This window comes from Antrostomus carolinensis, unplaced genomic scaffold, assembly GCF_000700745.2.
Source record: "Antrostomus carolinensis isolate BGI_N321 unplaced genomic scaffold, ASM70074v2 scaffold7243, whole genome shotgun sequence".
Taxonomy (NCBI): Eukaryota; Metazoa; Chordata; class Aves; order Caprimulgiformes; family Caprimulgidae; genus Antrostomus; species Antrostomus carolinensis.
The window spans coordinates 145,489-171,952 of NW_010305793.1; the positions used below are offsets into that span (position 1 = coordinate 145,489).

Below are 26,464 nucleotides of genomic sequence, written 5' to 3' on the forward strand. Positions count from 1 at the left end.
TGTACTCCAGCTCTTTTTAAGATCATCTTGGTGATGCAGCACAGATTAAATGTGCAGCTCCAATGTGTTGTTATGAAATGCCTTTTAAAATTCTATTGACAGCCTCTGGTGTAGGAACTTCACCATCTGCTGCAATGTGAAAGAATAAGAGGGAAAATCTATAGCTGGTGCAAATCCAGGCAAACCATGCTGAGGAGGAGTTTGTCCCATAGCTGCTAAATCGCAGGCTAGACAAATGTTTTAGTGAAGGTGTCAGTCTCTGGGGTGTAACATCCCTTTCCAGTTTGGGAAATACTTTGTGGTATCACAGAGAATTATTTTTGTACATGGGTAACAGCACAGTTTATCAGGTGGTGTTTCTCCATAAGGAGTAACTGCATTACAGCTTTGAGACAGCAGATTCTATATGAATAAATCTTGGTGATGGATAAAAGCCTTATCAGGCAAGCATCTTGCAGGAAGGAATGAATGGTACTTAAAACCAAAATATGAGATTTTTTTCAGATCACTGAAAACAGTAACTTGCTGTCATTGCCCTGCATATAGCAGGGTTGAGCTTATTGTATCCCACAGTTGCCACAGTATAAATGAGTCCCGAAGAGGGGTTTGGAAGAAGACACAGTAATGGCCTGTTGAGGAAGTCTGCTTCTGTTGTCATGGGGAAGTGAAGGTGGGAGGAGGTCAGTGTGTTAAACCCAAAAGCAGGAGAAGAATAGGAAATGATGTTACAGGATGAGGGCAGGACAGTTCCTGAGGAAAAGAGGTGAAGAGAGATTCAGTAGACAGAGTGAAATAGTTAAAATTATGAGAAAGAAGAATGAATTTCAAAACTGCTTTCTTCATTGATTGCATAGGTGTTAAGCAGACCAGCATGTGAAGGATGATCTTATGACATTCAGCGTGGGGCTGATGGGAATGACAGTGTTTGGATAAGAGAATGGAGGAGGAAATCATAACGTAGGCTATCAACAGCTGTGTCAATGGTGAAACTAAGCCATTTCTAATGTGAACTTCTGGTTTTCTGAATTTTGCACATATTCTCTCTCTCTCTCTTTCTCATTCTAGATTCCATTTCTTTTCTGTATTAGGGGGAAAAAAAAAAGCTGCACATTGTTTCTCATCACTAATATGTTTCCTTGTACATTGTTTTCACCACGTGTGATTTGCCTGTGTTCTGCATTATCAATTTTGATTAACTTTAATGGAGTTGCACAATCTGAATTATGAGCACGGAACTGGTTTCTCAAAACTCCACTTTCCAGCACACAACAGTTGAGGTTAAAGATCTCTTCCTTAATTAGTGATGTTAGTGGTAGATGTTCTTTTATTTCTGTAATAGGTGGGTCAGCGGTCTATGGTATAGCAGAGACAGGGTTATGATTCCTGTTTTATTTTGTAATTGCCAGACACTTTCCATCCCTACTTCTCTGCTAATAAGCTAAGCCTACAATCTCAAAACTGTTCCATGAGATTCTTCTGCCTGTTTGGTGCTAAGCTCCTGCAAAACCGCCATGTGTTACTACCTAGCATTAATATTATGCTGTCAAGTGGTGATGAAGTAAGTAGCTGTTTCACACTGTCAGACAACAAGGTATCAAGTCAACAGCTAGCCTTTGTTGGGTGCAGCACTTCGATTGCAGCCATCTCATGCTTCCAACTGTAAATATTAATGGTATAAGGTAGACCTTTATTGGCTGCATAATACTTGCCTTAGCACGCTACATGACACTGTCGCGTTACTTAGCTAATTATATTCCTTGGTAAAAATTTCGAGTATGTTTTTATCCTACTGGATTTTTTTCCAGTAGGAAGTTGTTTAGAGACAACAAACATAATTACATTTGAGCTTCAGGAAAGTCTTTGGAAAAGATGCACACATGAAAACTGTGAGTGGGGGAAAAAAAAAAATCTGTAAACCACTATGTCAATAATTATGCCTTGAAACTCTGTTTTAATCTTAATTTGGACCTTTGATTTGTTGGTGGAGTTATTTTGTCATGTGGATTTTTTTTTTTTGTATATTTCCCTCTTGTTGTAGGAACATATGAGTGCATCCTTACCTCTGTCCTCAGGGATTCTTGGATCAAGTACTGTATAGCTAACATAGTATCTAGTCATTGTATTAATATTGCTGACATTCAACAGATTTGCATCTGAATGTGATCTGGATGAAGCCAACTCCAATAATTGCTTTTTAGTTATCTGCTGAAGATGCAAGTTCTTTATGAAGTCTCTTTCTATGTTATAGCCAGTGCAGTACATGAGAAAAAGGTCTCTAAAAATGCGTTGGAGATTTCTCTTAACCTTTTACTCTGTGCTTTTTACCTTGCTGCCACCTAAAGATAACTAACAGAAGGTACATTGTACTTCAAATTAGAGAAATTTACTCTAACATACTAGGAAGTAATGGCAGCCTTGTCAATGTCTTTCTTTAAGATGATTTCCTACACTTTCAGAAGATTTCCTTGAAGATCATATTTAGAGGTAGGAAAAAAATCTGCTGGCTCAGCTCACTGAATTTATCCCTGGTCCTCCAAGGCAAGATGTATTGGATATGAGTGCAACTCAACCCTGTTTCTAGTCAGTCAATTACTTTAGATCTGAGGGCTCCTCAATACAGGCTGTAGTAGCATTTTCTACAGTGTGTGGAGTCAGGTCAAAATCCACCTTTATCTGCAAATGTAAGCTATTTCTGATAGAACCCCCCTTTTGATTCTGCTTTCTCAGGTATGAGTTGTCCTCTGCTGAACAGGCAGCCAAAGTGGTTCTTCATTCTCAGCTCCATCCTTGACACCTTATTTCTTAAATAGTAGCTTTCAGTTTAGAGATCCCCTTTAAAGCAGGCCAGTATCTTTTTGTCAGAGAGGGAAACTGAAGCATGAAATAGAGGTACGATTAGCTTATGGTCAGCTAGGCAACCTGTGGCAGGAATGGTAATTGAATTTAGTCTCTTCATACTGCCTAAAAACTGCCTGCACAAGTACCTGCAGTCAGTCCCAGGTTGTCATATTAGGGCAGTGCAGCCCCGCCCAAACTCTAACACTCCCATTGAGAATGAGAACTAGCAAGGTCTGGTTTAGGATTTACCCCTCGGTCTCTCTCTTTGGCAGTCTGTCACTTGCTTGTTGTTTATACATTTGCTAGTACACTAAGGCATGAAGCTCTGAGCAAGAAAACTTGATTTTGATGGATATTCCTTTATGGAGCTGTTGCAGTTGGGCATTTTTACTGTACAAGATTTCTATTTTTTGGAGTGGTATGGCATTCTCTGTTTAAACTGCAAGAATATTGTACTTACACTGGTAATAAATTATTCATATGTACTTATTATAGGCTTACAGTCTGAACTTAGTCTAAAATCCCATTTCCATATCAACTGACCTGTCTTTTTTATTGTCAGCACCAGGACAGATGCAATTTCCCAGGCTGGCTGGTCAGTTAATCCTCTCAGGCAAATACCCTTGAGTACAGTCCTCACTCTACCATTTTGGTGTCTGGGGGCTCAGCTCCATGCCTGTGGGACTATTACAGATTAAAGACTGCTGAAGGGTCTTGCTTGATTTTAAATAGTTTCAGTTACTGAAAGGATTTGGCTCCATCACTGTCATTACCTATAACTGCCTCAAACCAATTTTGATCCATCTTGTTAAAGCACCTGGCTGCAGTTGTACTGCAGTGTTTGGAGATAGTTCATCCTCTGCCAAAATCCCATTCTGAAGTCCCACAGATCTCACACTGTGCTTGTTTGCTGTCTTTGTTTTTCGTACCACAAACAGACTATTTAATTCAACTAATAAATTAATCAGTGATTTCAAAATGCTTCTTTATGGCTCTGAGTAACTCTTCTGATTGATACTTGCATCCTTCCTTAAAATATTCTTAATCTCATATTTTTTTCAAGATCCATAAGGTAACCATGAAGTCAAACAAGTTATATATAATTTTGCAGAAGTGTCATATATTAGGATTTTATTATGGAGGAATAATTCTGCTTCCTCTTTCATCAGTGGTTTTAGGAGAGGATGAAAAAAGGGATCATAAGCTAGGAATTTTTGACTCAAAACTTTCTCAAGGTGAAATATGTTATTTTGGGGTTCTGGGTCGAGGCCAGTTACACTCTGACCCACCCTGTGCATCAGGCCTGAGTGCTTCTCCAGGGTAGGAGTGGGTAGCTGAGTACTGAAGAGAAATATTGCTTCCATGTGAACTCCGTCTAGAGAACTTCACTGTTTCAGAGACTGTTGTCTAGCATCAGGTTATACCAATCATGCTTTAAATTTTTTTAAGTGTCATGGTTAAAATATCCTGGGGTAGATTGTGGTCTCTTTCTCTCTGTTCAGTTCCTAGTAAGGGATAAGAAAATAAAACTTCTGTACCTTACAGATGTGCCACAAGAATTTGCTTAAAATAATGAAGTAATTCTTACTGAGCTAAGATACTACCCAGGTGTTCAGTACTGTCCCCATCTGTATGATTTTTACAAATCTATTTTACTTACAGTTTTTCTACTTGTGTCATTTCCCTCAGTATCACTTTGTACCTCCAAGATGTCCACCTATGGTTTAGGTCTACCATAAAGGACATGTTACATTTTCATATGTATAGAAACCATGCATTTTCTTTTGGCCTGAATGAGTTTTGTGTTTGATTAAATGAAACAATAAAATAAGAAAGGACCAAATGGAATTTTGCATGAGAGAGAGCACAGTGTCTAGCATGACTCTCTTGTGGAATATACTCCCTCAGTTCACAAAATGGTAGGATTAAAAAAGATAAAATTTACATAACCATATAAAGTGTGGAGGATGTATATGCCTACCCTGCCATTTCACTGTGGGATTTGAGTCAGCCCAGATAAGAAGACCAAACATTAGGCTTAGGCATTTGTGAATACAAACCAAAGTTAGCCATACAGAAGATGTGATGTTGCCAGTCCCTCTCAGTACCTGCTCTCTATTTCCTCACTGATCTTAATTGTGAGCAGGTTTGGGGTTTGTTATGTGCCCCAGGATTAGCAGCTCCCAGGTGTCAGACAGGCTAACTCTGTTCAGACCATGCGTCCTTTTCCTGGATAACTGGCAAAAAGTCAACAGGGGAGAAAAATTCTTGTCACAGGATGATCAGGAAAGCAACTGCACCTTTAATTTCACCCACAAAGGATTACTGCTTGGAGAAGAGGGAACAAAGGGTCCTGTCCCTTGGGGCATAAGAAGAGCACAGCGTGAGTGTTAACCAGTGCTGCACCAGATAGAAATAGAAATATTAATGGGTAAATTAGACCCCAAACTATTTATGTGCTTCAGAATTTCCAAAATCCCTACCCTAGCATTTCACAGGGTCCACCAACAACCAAAGCTGTCTGCAGTGGTGTAAAATCTGCTCACACTAAATAATTACAAAGGTTTGTAAAGCTGCCGATTTTCCTGTCCTTCCCACTGAATTACAGCAGTATTACATTTTTTGTTTCAGTGCTCTTATTCTTCTTGTGAAGTGAATAATTGGTTCTACCAAATATTGTTTGAATAAATTTAAGGACCGTTGCATTTGCTGCACAGTTAGCTTGGTACAAAGCTCAGATATTTGTGTAACGAGCTCTGTCTCTCATTTAAATGGCTCTCTGTATCAAAACAGATAAATATTCCTGATCTTTTGAAACTAAAATATTTTTTATATCCTTAGGACCAAGAATTCTTGTTATTGCTTTTTAGTGGAAAAATATTCTATAAGCTTAGTAAAGTGCATTTTTTTTTCAGGCATTATTAGGAATGGAATTTCATAATAACAACTGAAAAGTACTCTGCACAAGAATGTATTTTACAAGCAGAGTTCATCAAGACATATGTAGGCAGAGTAATGTGCCAGCTTTGTTTTATCTGGAGACATCATAATTTCATGGACCTCTGATAGTAACCTTAAGCATCTGATTAGTTTCCAAGGCATTAACACTAGTCTGCAAGAAGATGTATTTGTTATGCAGCTAATATGTTAATATTATTAAGGAGCTATAGCACTATCACTCTCTAAATAAAGTTGCAGTTGGAATCAAGGACCATAGTTCCTATACAGGCACCTGAATAAATTTGGGTGGGTTTTCTGAAGTTTTGGATTAATCTGTGGTACCTGGGAAATCTCCATATTTACCCTTAATCAGGCATCCTTTATATATATATAAACGTGGCATGGGTAACTTTTGGTCTTTCTAATTGTAATGGTGGTGAATGAACTTCCTTTGAAGCCACCTTGGTCCTAATCTGGCAATAAATTCCATGTAAAGCCTCACACCAGGTTTCAGATCTGTCAATTTTAGTGAAGAGAACATTGAATCCCAAGAGATTGCTGCCACCATGCACTCAGTATGAGTAAATTATCTTTTCCGTCATAAATTCCTTAACTTCTGCCCAGTTAACTCCTGAAGTAAAAGCCCAGACTATATTTTTCAGCTTGAAAATGAAGCTGGGATTTTCTTTTCTTTAGAAAATTTTGGTCAATTAAGCTATTTGGGATTTATGGAATTAAAAGAGATTTATGGTCTCGTTTCAGTCAGTGTTTGGCCAAGATGGTTCAGCAAATAAAAAGCATCTTACTGTGTAAAAGTGGAAGCCCATAAGTGACTAATGCCTGCTGTTGGGGTATCGCTGCTGTTTTGCTATTTTCTAGATTAATATCCATTTAAAAAAAACAAAACTAAAGTTTAAAAAATTTACCATTAAACATAGCTTCATTTCCATTTTCAGTGGAAAACAAACACCAAAATACAAATAAAAGATTTTCAATACTTGCAGCAAAATAATTTTCTCATTAATTGTATTTTAAGAAGAAAAGTAAATGGAAACATGCAATGTTTTGGCATTAGGTCATACCAATAGCCAGAAATACCAGAATTACTAAAATGTTCATTTGTGTTTGGATAGTTCTTAGGTTGAGATTAGAGTTATGCTTTTTATCTACAGAGATAACTGGAAGACAGAAGTATTTGTTCCTGCTCTTATAAAAAAAAAAAAAAAAGTATGATTTTTATATTTAGGAGTTAATTGTTCTAAAGCAACTTTCAGAATACCTTCACTCAGTGCTAAGCCTACTGCATTATTTGAAGATAGAAAAAATAGATAAAAGAGAAAAGAACTTTAAGTCTCGTGAACCATATGAGAAAAAAGATGTAAAAATTAGTATCTGAACAATGCAGGCATGGAGTGCATGAATGTGTTATAAAGTGAGCAATGACTGAAGTAAATGCCCATGTGATGTGAATGTGAGTCTACAGGGAAAACATCAGAAGGTGAGAAAAAGGAAAATAATGCCATTGCAACATAAAGGATGGTGTACAGACAAAATGTGTTAGTCTGAATACTAAATGTGTTATGTGAATACCGTGCTTGAGCTGATTCCTATACTGCAGAGCGTTATGCTGTCATATGTCATCTGAGCTCCCTTTTCTGCTTGTATTTACCATGCTCATTAAATATTCAACTGCTTTTCACTGATGCATGCAGTAATGCTGGCCTTGTGAGTTTTCTTGTCTTTCTCAGCTAAGACACATCAGATAACCTTATTGTCTTTGCACTCTAATGTTTTTGTACCTTACATTATGACACATATGTAATGTGTTTCTTGCAATATCCTTTTAGGAGTTTTAGTTAAATTCTGTGTTTTGAGTACAGACTAATAGAAAATAGCGAAGGATATTAAGGGGTTGTTCTCCTCTGAAAAACGACTGTAAAAATGGCATTGTGACATTTCCAATGACTTCCAGAGCAGAGCTGCTCTTTTTACAAATATAAAGTTGTTTCTTCTTACCCCACATTTGACCTGGCACAGGAATAAAGCTGAGCTTTCTCTGGCTCCTACCATCAACAGTAACGATTCTGCCATGAAGGGTGATCTACAAACTATGCGAATCATGTGAAAACAAATAAATTCCAGCTTTTTCCCCACTCAGTTAGGCTGACTCTGCTAGGCTAATAAAAATAGTAAAACTTACTTCAGTTGATGAAATAATATTATTTCAATAACATATCATCACACTGTAATAAGTTTACCTGTGCTGGGATAAGCTTTTCAGTGACCCAGGGCACCCACAGCTCCTCGGTTGGTGCTGTGGAGGAGCAATAGGTGAGTACCCTGTCTGAAAATCAGGGTGCTAGCACTGCTCAGTTTCAGTTGACTTACCCAGCTTTACAACTTCATTTTATGACACTGCTGAGGCTGACAGCTGAATATTACTGTCTTAGTGTTGTCAACTTTGAGCATTCAAACTTGGGCTAGGAAAAAAAAAATATTATATTGCCTTAAAATAATTGTATTTGATTTTGATTTTTTTTTTTTTTAATTCTATGTTGTATTTTTGCCCTTATATGGCTCTTGAAGTCTTCTCCGACCTTGGGAGGGCTAGCAATTTATGTGCTCTCAGGGAGGCTGAAATCTGTGTGTTGGAGCAGAAACACCAGCTATCTAGGGCAGAATCATTTGTTCAGATTGAAGATGTTGACAATATTGCTACCCTAACTTCACAAATGAACAAACTCTGAAGTATGGAAGTGTCCTAATCATCTGTAGTAGGAAAGAGCGTAAATTCAGGACAAGAACAAATCTGTACTGATGACAAAGAGAACAAAGTCCTTTCAGCAAATACTTTCCCTTACAAGTGTGTAAATTTCTTCTTTGGGATTTTTCTGGTTTTTGTATTTGAAGAAGCAGAATGGTAATGCTGCTTTTGCACTCCTAATATTTGAGAAGTTTTCTGATGGAAATAATAATCCCAAATAATATCCCTAAACTCTTCTGAATTGCTTTATAACCTCAACATATAGATTGATGAGAGTACTGGCTCAGAACTGGCTGCAGTGTGAAAACTAACCTGCATGAATGTATTTGCCATTATATTGCTCTATAGGTCTTGAAAATAAAATAGTTTATATTTCTGTGTATAATAGCAAGACAGAGGTATACAAGAGCAAGACAAACAGGCAACACCACAGTGAGGTTGGGGGAAAATGGTGTAGATGTTACATTCCTGATGTCCGCATCTTTTAGTCAAATTATAATTATCCATTAATAGCCTCAAAAGTATGAATATGTAAATAGCTATGGAATGCATTATTCATTAATCACTAGGCATTAATTATTTTAATTATGTATCATTTGCTACATTCATATTACTAACCCTTGCAGTTAATGAATACATTATCTAATTGTTGTAGAGCAGATTCAGTCAAAATTCTGTGTGCCGGTGCTATGGGGGCCTGAGGGAGTTTTATTGAATTTAGATTCAATATTGAACATATCTGACATGCGTATCAGTGTATTTTTAATCACATTAAATGTGAATTGTAACCTCCAGTGCATGATGCTTGTCCTTGTGCCCGGGAGGATGGCATGGTATCAGCTGGAAGAGGATATGAAAGCAACAATGGTGCGCATCAGAGCACATAGCAGCAGCCACCTTAAGCAGAACTTTAATTCTGGGACATGAAATCCACCACCAGTTTCAAGCTTCATGTATATTCATGTGTACAATAGGAGAGGGTGTGCTTTGTGAGGAAGTGCTGTCCCAAAGGTACAGCTGATGATAATGTTCAAGAAACAATTTCAAAGTACAGACTGAGCTGTTCGGCAGTCGGTGCAGGGACGCGCCTGCCTTTTGCTAGCACCAGCGGAATGCAGCGCTACCAGGATGTGCTCCTGAGTCTGATGGGGCCTCCAGGCACTCTTGAAACACAAAGTAAAATGATCAACCAAACTCTGGTTTTTGTTTTACTCTCTGTAAATCTATTTCAGGTAATAGTAATCTAAGTAACACAGAAAGGCAACTTGCTGGAGTTTTTTTGGTTGCTTTTTTAGGCTATAGTTCTTAGAACCAGGCTTTATGGTTCTTGAAGGAGAAATTTTGAAGAATTTTTTTATTGCAAACAAAAGTTTCCTTATTTTAGGGAGAATCACTAACTTCAGGTATAAAAATGTAAGATCAAGTACTAAAAGTTAATAGATACAAGTAAAGTGCTCTCTCAGCTGAACTATTGGCTGTCAGGCGGCCAGGAAAATTATTTGCAATGAAAGAATGAAAGCTGATTTGATCACTGTCAATTTGAAGCAGATTTTTTCCCTATTTTTAGTTTCAGCAACATACTGTAGTCACATGCACGAGTAAATTGAGTATTGGATCTAGTTTCTTAAAAATTAAATGTTCTGGGAGTAAGAGAATCCAAATAAGCATACAGCATCAAGGATATTTTCAAATTCACAAACACATGGGCTCTTTGTAGTTAAGATTGTGATAGGATACTGCTGGCAGAGTCCAAATTCTGTTAGAGCACCTGCAGAGGAGGGTCAGTCAGAGCCTGTTTTTTAAGGGTCAGAAGTAGGAACTATGGTCAATAAAGCAAATCTGTCATTCCCTGTGTATACTTCCTCAATGAAATACTTCTCATGTGTTTTCCAAACACATTAAAGAATACACTTTTATTCATCCCACAGCTGATGCAAATCCTGTTGCTCTTCCTTCCATCACTGCTGTCTTTCACCTCTTTTCAGAAATCTTAGTTCTGCCTCAAGCACTAACTCTATTACTTCTCATTACCCAAATTTCTGAATGACAGTCACTGGCATCTGAAGAATAATTTGAATCTTTTAGTATCAAAATATAGAAGGATCCATTACAGATAGTATCAGTATTCAGCATCACAAGCCATAACTCCAAAAATCATGACCTTACTTGTTTGCTTTCATTTGCATGTCTGCTATCCTGCCTCTAATTCTGAGCATATTGAAATGATGCTTTTCCAAGATCTTCTCAACACCCAAAGTGGTATTTTTTTTTTTTACTTTCAAAAAACCCAAAAAACTCAAAAAAAACAACTTAAGATTTTCACAAAAGCATGAACTTGTTTTGGAGTTTGTTTTAAATAAAAAAATCAAATATCAAAAGATTTGCAATAAAATTGCAACACTGGAGATGTATGAAGTTTTTGCTGTTATACCTTAATCTTAAATGTGAATAATGGCCTTTTCAACCCCCGAATTCTTAAAAATCTTAGCAATTGCATGTATTTACATAAAAATTAATCCTTAGTGTCATTATTTATCCAGCTGTTTTTTCATGTTTGCTTCTATAGCTGTTTCCTTTAAATGTCCTACACCTGCATTTATTTAAAATATATATATATTCAAGAAAGTAATTTTAATTAGTATGGCATTTGTTTCTTTATTTTTTACACCTTTTAAACTAGAAATCTCAAGTCTGTTCCCCACTCGGTGTGTTGGAAGACCTCTGCGTAGGACAGGTCCAGCTGATGGGCTATGATAGCTCCATGGAGAAGGGATGACATCCCTTTGTTGGGAAGCACCCGCCTGGCCCTGCACTGCCAGCGCTCCTGGAGAACATGCGGGGAAGGCACAACTTTCCCTTTTGGGTGGTGTCCTAATAAAGTGCAAGTGTTCATAAAACATGGCACACTTAAAGCAAATGAAGAGAGTCGTTAGCAGAAAATGAGGAGCAGACATAAAGAGACAAAGGCAGAAGGTTTATTTTGTGTATAAAGGTAGGAAAGTTATGTACACGTGCACAATGTAGTTGAGAATACAGAAGTACAAAGAGGAAGGAGCAGCATTTCTGAAGTCAGGATGTTTCATGGTGACAAGGCATTAGAGGAAGGAAAGAATTCAATCACAGGTATGTATTCAATAAAAGAAAAAGTGAACTGAAGCTCTGCTAATATATTCTAGGTGAATAACCTGCATATTGTTGTAAATACATATAAAACCTGTATTTAATATTTTATGTACACTCTTATATCAAGTGTCTAGTATTGAAGAGAAAGAGTTTTGGAGTCCCTTTACAGATTTATTCTTCATTTTTCCTGTCATACATGTAGTTACAGTACGTCAGACATACTGTTGTTACATGTATTGTTTGCTAATTTTCTTCAGTATTAACAGCAGGATGAAATTTTTGCTTATTATAGTGTATGCTGTAGTGGATATTCTATAAAGTACGTAAGAGTTGAATTTACTTATGTGGGGACTGAACTAAACCCAGTGAGAAAAAACCCTCAAACTTTATTGTGATTTTCTTAATTTTAATTTTTTTTAAAAAACTTGGTTTGAACAGCTTGGGCTAGTAGCATCAGTTTTTTCATTTGAATTTTCAAAATTTCTTATTTCTTTGCTTGTAGTTAGCACTATGGAATTATATGTTAGTTTTCATTTAAAGTTATTTGTGTTTAAATTTTTCATTTTTCCTTTTAATAATACTGAAGCAAGTAACATTTTTAGTTATGATTAAATGAAAGCTACAGTTCAGAATAAAATTTCCAACGTAATAAGTTTATTATTTTAAATTTCTCCATATGAAAGAAAATTGATATTTTAACTCAGAACAAGGTGAATGTTTACATTTTGTTTTGTCTTACTTTGATGTTTTGAACAAAAATGCAAACATTTCACACAGAAAAATTGATATAATTAAAAAAAAATCTTTTCATCTGACATTGTAGGTTTGATCACATTACTTTATCTGGAGTAAAAAGCAAATTTCCAAAACTGCATCTTCATTAAAAAAAAAATCCAAAATTCAATTTGGTTTTGGTTTGTTGTCTTTGCCCGTGTTATATAATTCACATTATTACATGTGATTCCCAGTAAGTAAGATAACTAAGCCCTACAGCTGATAGAATATACAGTTTGTTTCTGACCCTGCTACATTAATTTCATCCGCGGTGCGGGCACATTCATTCCTATCTTGTGTTTACTGATTCCTTACAAAGAGGAAAGGATCTTTTAGTTGATTTTTGTTTTGGTTTTTTTTTTAATAGGAGAAAATTACCCCAATCCTTTTTCTGGTATGATAAAGACAGCAAAGAATTTATCCTTGTGTAACATGTATTATATGTATTATAAGTAAATGTATTGTGCTTAATTTTTCATACTAAGGCAGGTGTTTGAGACAGAAACATGTGACATATCACAGGGATGAATCACATTTTCAAAAAATGTGCAAAAGTGTGTTTGGTTTTCCCTCCCCTGAAAATAGGAGTAGACTTTTTAATAACACGAGTGTTGCTACAAGTATGCACTGAGTGGTATTCAGAAAAATAACAGATTTTGGGACATTTATGTAAGTTGGGAAATAAAAAATAGAGGCTTGATCCTGAGGCAGTGACTTCTGCTATATCCTGCTGTAGCAAAACGGGAACCTTAACATCTCTTATGCACATTTTAAGGTGTCTTAATGCAACTGTAGAATGTAGGTGGGATTTGCTCTTCACGAACACTCCAAGTCCAATCTACAGCAAGTAGGGTAGGACTGAAGAGACAAGGTCAGGTTTGAAGTGGGGGGAAAACTAAAATCAGAGGGCTCAAGGACTTCTGCAAAAGATCAGCTGTTCTCTCCGGAGTCATAAAGTCTCATTGTATAGTGTTAGTCTTTCCTATATCTCTGCTACGTGCCATATCACTTCATAAAAAAACACCACCTTATACACGCTTATTCTTTTGAATCACCACTCAAGGACACTATTTAAATGACTAAGAACAGTACAGAATCTGTACAAATATGATCATGAATGACCAAAGAAATGGTTGCACCATTCATAAATGGCTTTTGCCTTAAAGAATTGTTCAGAAAAACTCATTTTCACTACTGTTTTATATTTAACAATGTACTTCAGTTGTGTCTACACTCTCAAAGGCAACTACACAGATATTTTACTGTAATATCTTTTGCTAAAACTCCTGGTATTCAAAATTTATAGGCCCTTATTTTAATTCTTTAAAGAATCCATGGGCAACAAATCAACTGAATCACCTTGGTTGCTTCCTAAGAAGGAAAAATCCCATACTTTTGTCTGATGACACTCATATCTTTTGATGGATAACACAGATGTACTTAAAGTTGTAGAAATCTTTGAGTAAGCAAGAAATCAATGATTTTAAAGTCTGATATACTTACTGGGCCTTTCTTGAAAGAGAAGTAATAACTTCTGTATTTTATCTTAGTATAATATATCAGAGGTGTACAGGCTACCAGAGCAGAGGTCCACAGTTAGTGATAGCAATGCCACTAATTCAAACAGATGTGAGAGTGCCCTCAGCATGTTGCCAATTGCTAATCCAAACCTTTATCTAATTATCCAAAAATATCTTACATGATTTCATAGATGTGAGAACCAACTGCCAAAGAAACAGCAGTGGACGTAGTATGTGATGCAAAGATAGTGACCATTGTAAGATTTAATTGTAAAATTTGCCTTATTGAAGGCAGTAGGTCTTTGCCACTCATTGCAGTAGGGTTTGAATGCCACCATCAGTAAATCTTGCAGTTCTCATTAATATGTATTGCCTCTTGGTGTGTCCCACTGTTGCCCACTGGTAGTGTGTATGCAGTAAAATGCTCTGGTGGAGGTGGGATGAGACACTTTTTAAAAGCTAGCATTTGTTCTAAAATTAGGTGGAAGAACTACACCAGAACCAAAGTGATTCATAGAAAATCATTAAAAGAAATATAAAACAAATTTCAAAACTCTGATGTTTGTAGTGCTTTGCTAAGCTGTTTGGTCAAGGCATCTTCCGCTGCATTAAAATACAAAAGTTTAAAGACTGCTTAATTGTCTTCCTGTTCACCCCACTCAACTGCTGGATCATCATCCATTCGTAGAATAAGATAGGAGAGAAGCTGAAAGAGATTCTGCCACAACAGTAAAGAGACAAAAAAGGAGAGGTCGCTTACATCTATCTCACAGCGTTCTCCAGCATAGTTCATGTCGCAGAGGCAGTGGAACTTGTTGAGTAGGTTCTGGCAGAGGCCTCCGTTCAGACACGGGTCAGAGCTGCACTCATCAATGTCCTTTTCACACCTAAAGGAAAGACTGCAAATAGTGAGCATCTGAAATCACAAATCAAATGTATCAAACAGACACATTTTTAATACAGAAGCTTTTGGGGGAAGGGAGAGGAGGATCCTCTATTTGAAATCTGTGGTATATTTCCACACGTGTTTATGATTTTATTAACTACCTGATTACCCGCGCTCAAATCCTGAGCTTCCTGTGTTATTTTCAAACACAGACAGTTAAGCTGGAAATTTCATCTCTGTAATGCATTTCATGGTTAATGGTGCTTAGCAATGTGAAATGAAAGTTTCTGTGTGATTTCAGAGGTAGATCTGGCACAAGTCCTGCCAACAGCTTGCTTATCCGTTTCATTGTTCTGGGGAGCTGAGGGCACATTTTCCTTCTCAGTAGTCTGGATGTAAGTCAAACAAACGGGTGTTTTTCCTGGCTGAGTGCTCCTGGGAATATTCACCTGTTTTGTTTGTTTGTTTGTTTTTGTTTTTGTTTTTTTTTCCTCAATTCAAAATTCCAGTGGATCCCAGCAGAATACGCTATCTGATCTCTCTGAGATGGGCCCTGGGAATGGTATGAATATTGCAGAACAGGGCTTTAGAAGCTTAAATATATATCATTAAATGTTTTTGAGTCAATTCTGATGATAATGGAAATTTGAGTTCTCAAAATTTCTCAAGGCAACCAATTGGACATCAATGAGGATTGTGAGAGATTGCCTGAAAACTTGTAATGATTTGGTGATTTTCTGCTTTGACAATGTTCCCTTTAAATTCCCTGCTCCTTTTTTTCAAATAACGCTAATGGTTAATCCTATTTTTTCCAGACAAAAGAGCAGGTTTATTCTTGAAAAAGAATGTTACAAAATCCCTCTGAATTATAAGGAATTGCTTTGTTCTATCATATTTACAACCCTGCAATACATTTTTAGTGTTACACTGGAGAAGAGCAGTTCTTTATATTAACCACTTTTATCTGATTTTCTTTATTAATCTCTAAAACTGTTGCAGTAGTTTCCTTCAATGGCAAATTCTATTCATATACTTTAAAAAGCAAATAAAAAAAAAAAAACATACCTGCCAAATCTTCCAGGGGATTAAGCACCTGAATCCAACTGAGTTTCAGGAACAAATAAAACTCCCTAAAAAATTTACCTAACTCCCTTAGGTAATTTTGCAAATCCCAGCCTGAATTGAATGAAAAATTTGTTTTCAAGAGACAGCTATATCTCCTTTTATGAAGAGTAATCTTTTCACATTCCCCTTTCCACCTATTATTAAGTTAAATGGGCGGTTTTTGTGCTCCCAAGTCAATTGATTGACATAGAAAGATACTATTTTCTCTATACTGTGCATCAATGGCTTTCTGAGGGATGAAATATTGTTTTAAAGACAAAATACCTGCTTTATCAATCTAATGCATAAATATACAAAGAGGTTTGGTTTTAATTTTCTTATTAACTGATATATTTCAATTTGTTCTGAAAAGAAGGGGTGAAATTTTCTCATTTTGTATACTAAGATCTGCAATCATGCGAGTGCTACTGGTTTATGGTTTGGCAGTCTGGAGGAAAAGAGGACAAATGGTCAATTTTAGGCATTGGAGAAGAATGCCTTGCTGTGATAGTTAAAGTGCAGCATGCTTGGTACAAGGCTGCTGTTCAATATGAGAATCATGGGAACCATAAAATAGAGATTATTGCCAGCCAGTGGGATGGATGTAAGGAAGGCTCATTCCCAAAGCTGTAGTTAGCAAGTTGCCTGTTAGGGGAAGGAAGAAGGAAAAAGTACTTTCCTTCTACCTTGAAGTCCCAAGAAATATACACACCAATGAAGTTTCTCAATATTATTATTTATTATATATATACTATTATTATTATTTTACCTTTTTTAAAAAAAAAACTTTTAGAATATTGTGAGGTGGTGCACAGACCTTCTGGCTGAGTTAAACAGTACAATGTAGACGTGTCTGCCAACTACACTGTGCACTGTGAGAGGGTGGAAATTTTTGTTTCATCTATCTTTTATGGCTTACTGTACTGTTTCCACAAAATGAGCAGGTTAATAAGTTTTTTAGAGAATGAAGACCTCTTGTTAAAAACTTCTTTGTGTTTGCAGAGCCAGCATAGCTTGGTCCTGTTGAACTTTTGGTTATTTTACTCTGATGTAATGCTAATTTCACTAAGAGCACGTACAGTATTTCCTTTCTCACTATCCAAAAAGGTGCCCTTAGCTGCTCAGATGATATTATGACTGGGACAATGTCTTCCTACAGTTCTACAGCACCTAATGCCCTGAGGCTGTCAGGCCTCAGTGCTCCAGAGTTGTTTGTAGAACATTATCAAATGGTAAGTGTGAATTGTGACAATATGCTACAAGATACAAATTTCACTGTGAGGAAAGCCCCTCTGTTTCAGACTAAGCTATAACATGCAAAAAGTATTTCTTAACTTATTTTTGAAATAATAATTCTGTTTTCAAACTTCAGCATTCAGTAAGAAAGTAATACCACCGGGTATTTCATCTCATACATCCCTATGAAAGAATAGCTTGTATATTCACAAGAGATACATGTGAAAATGAAATGGCTTTGCATATTCATGTGTCAGTGTATTGTAGCTCATTTTTGTATATGTTGTATGTGTTTATGTGTCCCTACCTATGGAAAGATAACATTCTAGCTTGTCATATACAAAATTGTCATGGAAGCCAAAAAACAAGCACATAGAAGCAAGTGTACAATGCTAAGAAATAATGTATTGAGCTGGAGTTAATGGTTCTATATTGGATTGAATCTTGCTGCATTAACTTGTGATTTTTGTCTAAGTAAAACTGCTATACTTTCAGGCCCTCAAAGTCACTCATGCAGGAGTGACTTAACCAATGGCTTTGTCTGTATTTCTACAGGAGGGCAAAACCCCTGTGGCCGTTACCCTCTGGGACCCTTCTGGAGCAGCTTTTGGAAGAATTGCTCCACAAAAATCTGCTGGGCAAATCATCTCACCGTTCTCCAGTAAATCCCGGTAGGCACACACATTTCAACTCGCCGCTGAGATTGGTGCAGTTGCCGTAGTTGAAACACGTGAGGTTTCTCTCTTCGCTCCCACAAACTGTATATGGTAATCTTCTGTACCTGGGTAAATAAGGTGGCAATCGCAGTTATTTGCATTTTCCTTGTTTCTAGATGTCTCATGCTCTCTCAGATTTTCATTTGACTCAAGTCTACTGCTTTAGTGGAACTTATGTAGATCTACCTTACAAATCTGTTATGTGAATGCAAAATCTAATACTATTGGTCTCCAAATAGAGGGAGCAGTGCTCCTGCTGGCATTACCTAATGGGAAAGGCATTGCATTTCACCTGTAACTGAACATGCAGTTTCAGGGGCTGTACATACTTAGTGCCTCCTTGGTTTCTTTTTTGGAAAAGAAACTCCACATCTGTGTGCATTGACATGCCTGGTGTACTTGGGGTGCTCATTGTTAGTGGTAGGCAGCAACTGAACTGGGGGAGCAATGCTGTTACTGGCTGCAGTATTGTCCAAAGGAAAGACAACAGGAACTGAGGTTTAAGACTCAGAAAACATGTTTCGCTTAACAATTTTAATTTGCTGAATTTGGTTTTCCTTTTGCAACTATTTACTGGCAAGTTTATGATTCATTTAATAGAATCATAGAATCATAGAATGGTTAGGTTTGGAAGGGACCTTAAAGATCATTCAGTTCCACCCCCCCCTGCCATGAGCAGGGACACCCCCCACTAGATCAGGTTGATGAGTAAGTACCTCATCCAACTTGGCCTTGAACACTTCCAGGGAGGGGGCATCCACAGCTTCTCTCGGCAACCTGTTCCAGTGTCTCACCACCTTCACAGTAAAGAATTTCTTCCTAATATCTAATCTATACCTACCATCTTCCAGTTTAAAGCCATTACCCCTTGTTCTATCACAACCAAAAAAAAAAAAAAAAAAAAGGACAACACTCTGCCTGCATTACTGATGTGACTCTGTATGATACCTGGACAGCTTAGTAGAAGAGTTCAAATGAGAGATTTAGCATACAAAATAGACCATATTGAGACAATAGAAGGCATCTTCAAATCTGGGGATATCCTCACTACTCAAAAAAGTGAACAAAAATTTACAATTGTGTAATTATAGCCTGAAAGACTGTGGTTGGGCAGCATGTTTGCATCCTTCAGGCTGCAGCAGATTGGGTTTGTTGGAATTGTCTGGAGGAAGGAGAAGGATTTTGCCATCTCTGAGAGCAACAGGACAGGCTCAGAAGAGAGGTTTATGGTGTGCAAAGAAGGGTAATTGAAAGAGAGAGAGGCCAGGGAAAAGCCTGCAGCCTTTATAAAGGAGTGTCTGAGAAGAATATGAACAGGCAGCAGAGAGTCTCAGCCGAGAAAAAAAAACTGTGTGGTATCTGCAGCCACCAGGACTGCTGTGCTGAGAGAGCAAGCTTGGAGGAAAAGACCCACCTCGCAAAGACGCTGTAAGTGGGGAGAAAAACTTCTTTACAAGCCCTTGTATTGTTACTTTCTCTTACCCACCAACTCTGAATTTTTCTTCTTCTTAGAGTTCTAGGGCTCTGTTACTCTAATAAAGTATAGCTTTAGAGATTCAAAACCCTTGAATATTTTTTTCTGAAAAAGATGTAACACATCTCTCTCTGACCTCTGGCAGATTTGTAATTCTGTCATCAGAGAGCTCGTAGGACCCAAGCTGGCAGTAAAGCTGTGCCTTATTCTCTGTCTCCTTGCCTCATCAGTCTCTGCCTGAACTGCCAGCTCTCCATTGACTTGGTCCACATCTAATTAATCTGTACAGCTTTCTGTACTGCAGACTCTTTATACATTGATTCTGCAGCCGTGATTAATATATAGATAAATGCATAATGTGTTTAAAATGAAGACATCCATGATGTAATAACCCTTCAGAAGAAACCTGACAAAATCATGTGGATCTGCTTTGTTTATAATACCTGCAAAATTTTCCAGTGAAGTTACCAGCACACAGGCAAGAATATCCGTTAATCCCGTCAACACAAGTGGCCCCATTTGCACACAGGTGGCCACGGCAGTTGTCTATATTCTCTTCACAATTTACCCCTGTGTAATCAGGTTCACAATTACACTTGTAAGAGGTGATCCCATCAGTGCAGTTTCCATGGATGCAGGGGTTTGAAGAGCATTCATCGATGTTGACTTCGCAGTGGGTGCCAGTCCATCCTTTGGGACATACACAGTGGTAGGAAGTGTAGAAGTCTTCACATATCCCCTCATGCATACAGGGATCTGAGCTGCAGACATCTACCTGCGAACAGCCAGTAACAGCAGGGTTTGCGGATATTTTGAGAAATTGCTCCTCTTGAGGTTTTTTAGTAGGGATGTCAGTATTTTCAAAGTATGAGAGATAAATGCCACTGATTTCTATGGTGCTCATACATCCTCGCAGGCCATCCAGACTGTCAAAGGCCTTATCAGCCACATAGATGTCAGTCTCTTCTCTTAAAAAGTTGAGGCTTCCTGCAGCAGTCATGCTAGTTGCAGTGTCTTTCTTGTTATCTATATCAATGTGCCATCTAGAGAACTGTGACAGGGGCTCTACCATAGAGACCATCACTTGATGCCATTTCCCATCACTCACAGGCAGTGAGCTAGCAAGGGTCAGCTCATAAACGCTGTTGCCACTTTGCAATTGAAAGAGTAATTTGGAGTTGTGAATACTGATGGTAACAAACTCTGGCTCCTTCTCCGCATAGAGCAGTATCACGTCAGTGTCCCTAGTTCGAAAGCCAAATACGATATTGGTGAGGTCTCTGCTGATTTTTCCATTGCTTCTGTAAAATATCGCACTGCTTCGGCCACTAAACACTGCGTTAGCAAGACCTGTGCAAAGATAATAATTGAGAAACCAGGCCAACTTTAATCCAATACATGTGGAACAATATCTCTTCAGTGCCCCATGCTCCCTGTCATGTAAATCCTTTCAGGTTTGCTGAAAAACAATCAAATTCCAACAGTGTTTCAGTTATCCTTGCCTGCCCCTTATGGCTATAGAAATTACAGGGCTGTACCAGCTCCAGCTATATTAACATCAAAAGTGTGCTGCTTTGCGTCATCTCGAGTTATCGTTCTAAAGATCCAATTCTACATTGCTATTATCTCTCTTTTTCCTCTTTAGACAAAGAGAAAGGAGACGATCATAATTGTATACAACTCAAACCAGAGGCAGAGAGGATATTTAAAAAGGAGATACATATTTGTCATTTTATGTTTATTTCCTAAGTACAGGCAGCTAATTATTCCCGGTGACAGATCTGGATGAGGTGAACCTTTGTTCTCAATTCCTCTTTTCTTAGGTAAAGCACCAAAGAGGTTTTAGAAAGCATTTGATTGGATCCCAATTTACTCTCACTGATGCAAAAGGGATTAATTTAATTGCAGTCAGTTGGCCAAAAACCTCTTTAAAAAGAAATGTAAGAAGAGTTGTGCCTGTCATGCTTAAAGCCAGCTTCTCCAGCTGTGTACGCACCACCACAGCCCTACTGACAGCACCAAGCCTGTGCTGGTGGGACTGGGAGGGCTCAGAGGACTCAGTTTGTGCTGCTGTGAGGGAAAATTGATGGGTAACATTGTGGCAGTTTTATGGATGTTTTCACTAAGGTATTTGACATCTTTCATTAACATGGTTTGTACTAAAATGCACTATCGCGCTGGGCTGTAAATTTACACGTTCTGAGATTTATGAGGATAATAGACATGGAGGAGGGACAGGAAGGAATGTCTTCTGTCTGTACTTCAGACAAATTTAGCTTTGCAAGGCCCTAGCACTGAGATAAGGTGGGTTCCTGAACTATCTCTGGGCTCAGTAAATCTTGATGAAAAGAACCCCTGGGAGTCACAGTACAAAACTATTGACTGATCCTAAGGCAGAGGAGGTGTAACTACATTGCTTGGCACATCAAATGTGCTACCTTTCTCATAGGAAGTTACCTCAGAGGAAACCATACTAAAAAGGAAAGTCAAAGCTTTTCAAAATTATTTCTGTTTTTTTGAAATGTCTCATAAAGCTGAGTTCTTTAAGCTCATAAAACTAAAATGCTCCTGCAGAATTCAAATTCTGAACCCAGCAAGCCATCTGGATGTGCTTTTACTCTCAGTTGTGCCACTGGGAATACAGTTTTGCTGTTACTTGATGTTCCCCACATCAGCTTCCTGTATTGGCTTTTTCTCTTTTTTCAGAATGCATGTTTTCCTAAAGCACTTGGTAATGATAGCCACCCAGGTGGAACTGTAGCCACAGCCCCTGGAAATCAGCTTGTTTTCTGCCTTAGCTTAAAATGGTATCCAAAGCATAAGACACCAGAGTGGAACAGTACTCACTGGCCAGTAAAACTCATTTTTTTTCATTACCCTGTGTTGAAGAACAAGAGGTCTATGCTAAGAAAACAAGTTAAAAATACAGCTCTGTAGCACAGGAATTTTTCATTATCTATTAGGGAAACTCCCTACTATGGCCACATAAACCAGCACAGAAATCTAAAGATGATCTAACAGTGTAAATGACCATGAGTGTAGCAAAAGGAAACAGTTCAGATACTTTTCACTTCTCTCTCTCTCTGTGTTTATATTCTACAGTAATATGCAACAATAAAGTTTATGAGAGAATGTATTTTCACTTTATCATTGAAGACATCTACTAGAGAAGGTGCAATTGTTTTAACCTCAGTTATTAATTTTAACAAGTACTGCAATGCTTATTCTAACAGTCTAACAAAAATAGCATCATATTGGTCTGTCAACAGATTGTCTATGATAGAAATCTTTTGTTGACCAACCTTCTCATTCCTAAGAGTCAGCCATTCTAACTGTTTCCATCAGACTGTGTATGTATTTATCTTCCTTCACAGCATCGTTAAGGTTTTCTTTGATAGCAAAAAGAAAAAATGTTGCTTCAAAATCCTTACTTGCTTTTTAAATTCCACTCCAGGGTGGGAAGGAGAAGGAAAGTGGGGAAAGAAAAAGATATGCAGGTTGACTACTATTCTTAAGACAGCTACTGGTCATCCATTTTCAAATAGCCTGCTTAGCATCCAGGTGCTTCTTATGAAGATAGTAGTTGAATAACTGTACTGCTGATATTAAGGTGACTTTTTTCAAAGATATTTAACATTTAAGAAAATCAAAATGATGCAATGTATGTCATGTAGCTTGTCTTTTCAGGAGGATGGAGAACATTCTAAGGTTAATCCAACACTGAATATCCTCTTATCTCTTTGTAGTGGAAGTATTAGGGGTAGACTCACTCTCTGGCAATGCACCGATCTATAGTACAACCTCGACAAGTTGTGTTAAATAAGTCAAAACCAAAGGTCTTGTAAACATTGATGTCTGTGTCAGGAGGTCTGGTTGAAAATTTCTGGGTTTGGTAGGGCTGACTTTTCTTGTTAATGTTACTTGCAATTGACATAATTATTATTTTAATACAGGAATAACATTTGAATGAACTTTAAAGGTAGCGAATATTAAGTTTTAAGGAAATGCTGATGAAAATTTATATTGTTTCTAATCTCCAAAGATGATAGGAATAAGTGAAATGTACCTACATTCAAATCCTTGGTGCACCAGCTGGCATTGTGCTTCACGAGGACAGGGCCCAAGCTCACACCACTTAACTTCCTCACATGCCTTCCCTGCTGTGTTAGGGGGGCATGTGCAAGTGAAGTCATCCCAAATTGAATAGCATACACCACCGTTGTGGCAAGGGTTGGACTATGGGGAAGAGAAGAAACAACCTAAGTATGAATAAAAGCCAGTGGACTCCCAGCTCTAAGGATGGGGGACTGTTTGTCAAAAAGGAGAATTCAGTTTATTTCAGATGGAAAATGGTAAAGACCAGTATTATGACAACACAACATGTTCAATAATAGGAGGAAAACAGTTTTTCAACCTTAAAATATTTTAATTCTCCCCTATGTAAATATATTTTGCTGCTGATACTAATAATTTGTAGCATAACTCTACAAAATCTTAACTTTCTAGTTTTTTAACATAAATTCCTAAGATGTCTTTATCACAAAATAATGTATGGGAATGTATGAAAATTAAAATAAATTCTCCATTATAAACATGTGACAATGCTCTGAAAAATGTCATTCTTACCTTGCAGAGGTTGTCACCAGTGCAGCCTTGGGTGACATTGACCAGAGTTCGGTTGATAAGAGAATTCAGTGGACTGGTGATGGGGAAGAATTCCAGTGGCTGGTTATTCACTCTTACATCTTGGATGCAACCTTTGAAATACCTGCTATTTCTATCAGTTTCTTTGTTATCTGGTAGACCTCCAATGTAAAGAATATCCTTACTTTGGATGGTTAGTACTGGAGTAGAAATAAAGCCTAGGTAATGAGAGGACTGGAACAATTCCATCTTATTTGGTTCTATTTTTAAGGTTATTAAGTAAAAGTTTCCATCGTTCATGGAGTGTTTCCCTGATAACTTCATGGAATTTAGAGCTAACATTTCGAGTTTTCCACCTTCCAAGTAAACTCTTACATAGAGGTAAGTACTGTTTCTTAAAGCCAATAACAAGCCAGAAGATTTGCGTGTTCGGACAAACATGGATATGTTCAAAATTTCATTCTGAGCGGCATCAACAGAAAAAGCAGCAAAGCCTGGGGAGTCCTCAGATCCAAACCGGCCTGGAATGTACTCTTGAGGTTAGAAATATGGGAAAAGATAAAAAAAGGAGAAAAAAAAAAAAAAAAAAGAGAGAGAGAAGAGAGAAAAAGGAATAGTTAGGTCTAAATGACAAGTGAGTCAATGCAATGATTAAATAGCTACTTCTGGTAATAGTTACGTATGGTACTAAGATGTGCTGGTATTTATGGATGAATAAAGACTTCATCCAGCTGTAAATAGCTTCTATTTCAAAATTCCTGTTGGCTTCCATGGCTGTAGCATAAAGCCCCAGTACAGGACCAGATGTTACATTATTTGGCATATTTTTCTCCTTTATCATGCTCTATGTAATGCTCTGTTTTCAAATGGTTAAACAAGGACAGATTTCTACAGTTTCCTGGATTGGTCCTCAGAAAGATTATTTTGAAAAGAACCTAGCTGCTTTGATCCTCTGATGACCATGGAAGCTAATGTAATTCTGGAACTTTGTGATATTTTTTTCACAGATTCCAACACTAGAAATAGCTGAAAGATTCTCAGCAAACCCCTCTTGTGTAAAATGGCCAAATAGGGGACCTATTTGGTGCTGCATGAGCCCCCCCATTCTCTGACAGACTTTCTGTTGCTGAGGCTCAACATGTGCTCATATACATCAACCTGTATCTAGTTATGAATCCTGCTCAGTCCTGTAAGTGCCCATAATGCTATGGTGTCGTGTGGGAAAAATGATCCCTGATCGAGTAAGCCTTTCTCTCTCTTTTTTTGTGCTTATCAATTAAAACGATTAAACCAAAACCATCTGTCTCTCTCCCTTACTCTTTATTTTCAGTAATGATTTTCAGACTTTTAAGGATACAAAATATGTAGCCCAAACCGTATTTTATTCTGATGAATCATCTCGTTAAAACACAACAAAGTGTTTCTATTTTTACACTTTAAGTTTCGTGATCTTGTCCTCAGTATTCTAGACTTCCTGCCTAATCACTTTCAAGAGGTATTTTTAATATATCAAATTCATAGAAAGAATAAGCCAAGCTTTTTTTTAAATGCACAGATAGCTAAAGAGTCAGTCCTCCTTTGTGCAATAAAACTCCTAGAGTGAGACCTCATAGGCCAAGTTTCTGCCTGCAGCACTACTTTTTTTTTATGACTACATTAAAAAACCCAATGAAAATAGGGGGCTGACTGTGAAGCCTCAATAGACCCTTAATAACCACACTGCACTGCTACGTGGCACAGTAATGTTATTTAGCAAGAGGAATAAATCCCTTACTTGTTCCTAAACAGACAATTTCATAAATAAAATTTGAAATATTTTAATTTTATAAATAAGATTACCTATATATCTACATCTGTTTGTTAAACTCTGGTATGTAGAAATAAATGTTTGTTGAAATGGGTGTTTTGAGGCATTAAGTCTCTTCATGTTGTATCTTCTTTGTCAGGTACTAGAGACTGAGACATTTTTTCATGAGGGTAAAAAGAAAATTTCTGCTGGAATGAGGATTACACATTTGCAGTATTAGAAGAAAGCATGCATCTTCAAAAAGGTATTTCATTTTTACAATTACTTTGTTGCATTTCTCTGTATTTATAAATATACATACATATATCATCAATCTGATCTTCTGTTTGATGAGATGGCTAGCATCACCTTGGTCCATATTAACCTCTTGGGTCACAACATCTGGATGTTGATCAAAATGAGTCAACATCTGTTTGTTATTTTGTATATGTAGAGAAAATATTGCTTCTTGTCAATTAAATACTTGGCAGCAACTTTTCTTCAAAAAGACACTAGCATTTCTTACGATATCCTTCACCGCAAGTCTCCCCCACTCTGCCTTTTAAGAAACCTGCCACAGTCTTTTAAATATGGCATATATCTAGAACCTATGTATCAAAATGGCATGGTGCCGTGATTTGCAAGGAATATTGTGGTCA

The 26,464-nt window shown here is 37.4% G+C and overlaps 1 protein-coding gene across 1 annotated transcript in view; it reads right to left on the reverse strand.

Annotated features, from left to right (window-relative positions):
- The window catches only part of CRB1 (crumbs cell polarity complex component 1), a 77,445-nt gene that overhangs the window by 8,435 nt on the left and 42,546 nt on the right, over positions 1–26,464 (reverse strand). Inside the window, exons 8-12 of the mRNA XM_029084249.1 lie at positions 24,002–24,552; positions 23,446–23,611; positions 19,819–20,725; positions 17,838–17,966; positions 14,720–14,846 (exon numbers count right to left, since the gene is read on the reverse strand). Of these exons, the coding sequence (XP_028940082.1) occupies positions 14,720–14,846; positions 17,838–17,966; positions 19,819–20,725; positions 23,446–23,611; positions 24,002–24,552 (1,880 nt within the window). The remainder of the gene's footprint in view (positions 1–14,719; positions 14,847–17,837; positions 17,967–19,818; positions 20,726–23,445; positions 23,612–24,001; positions 24,553–26,464) is intronic.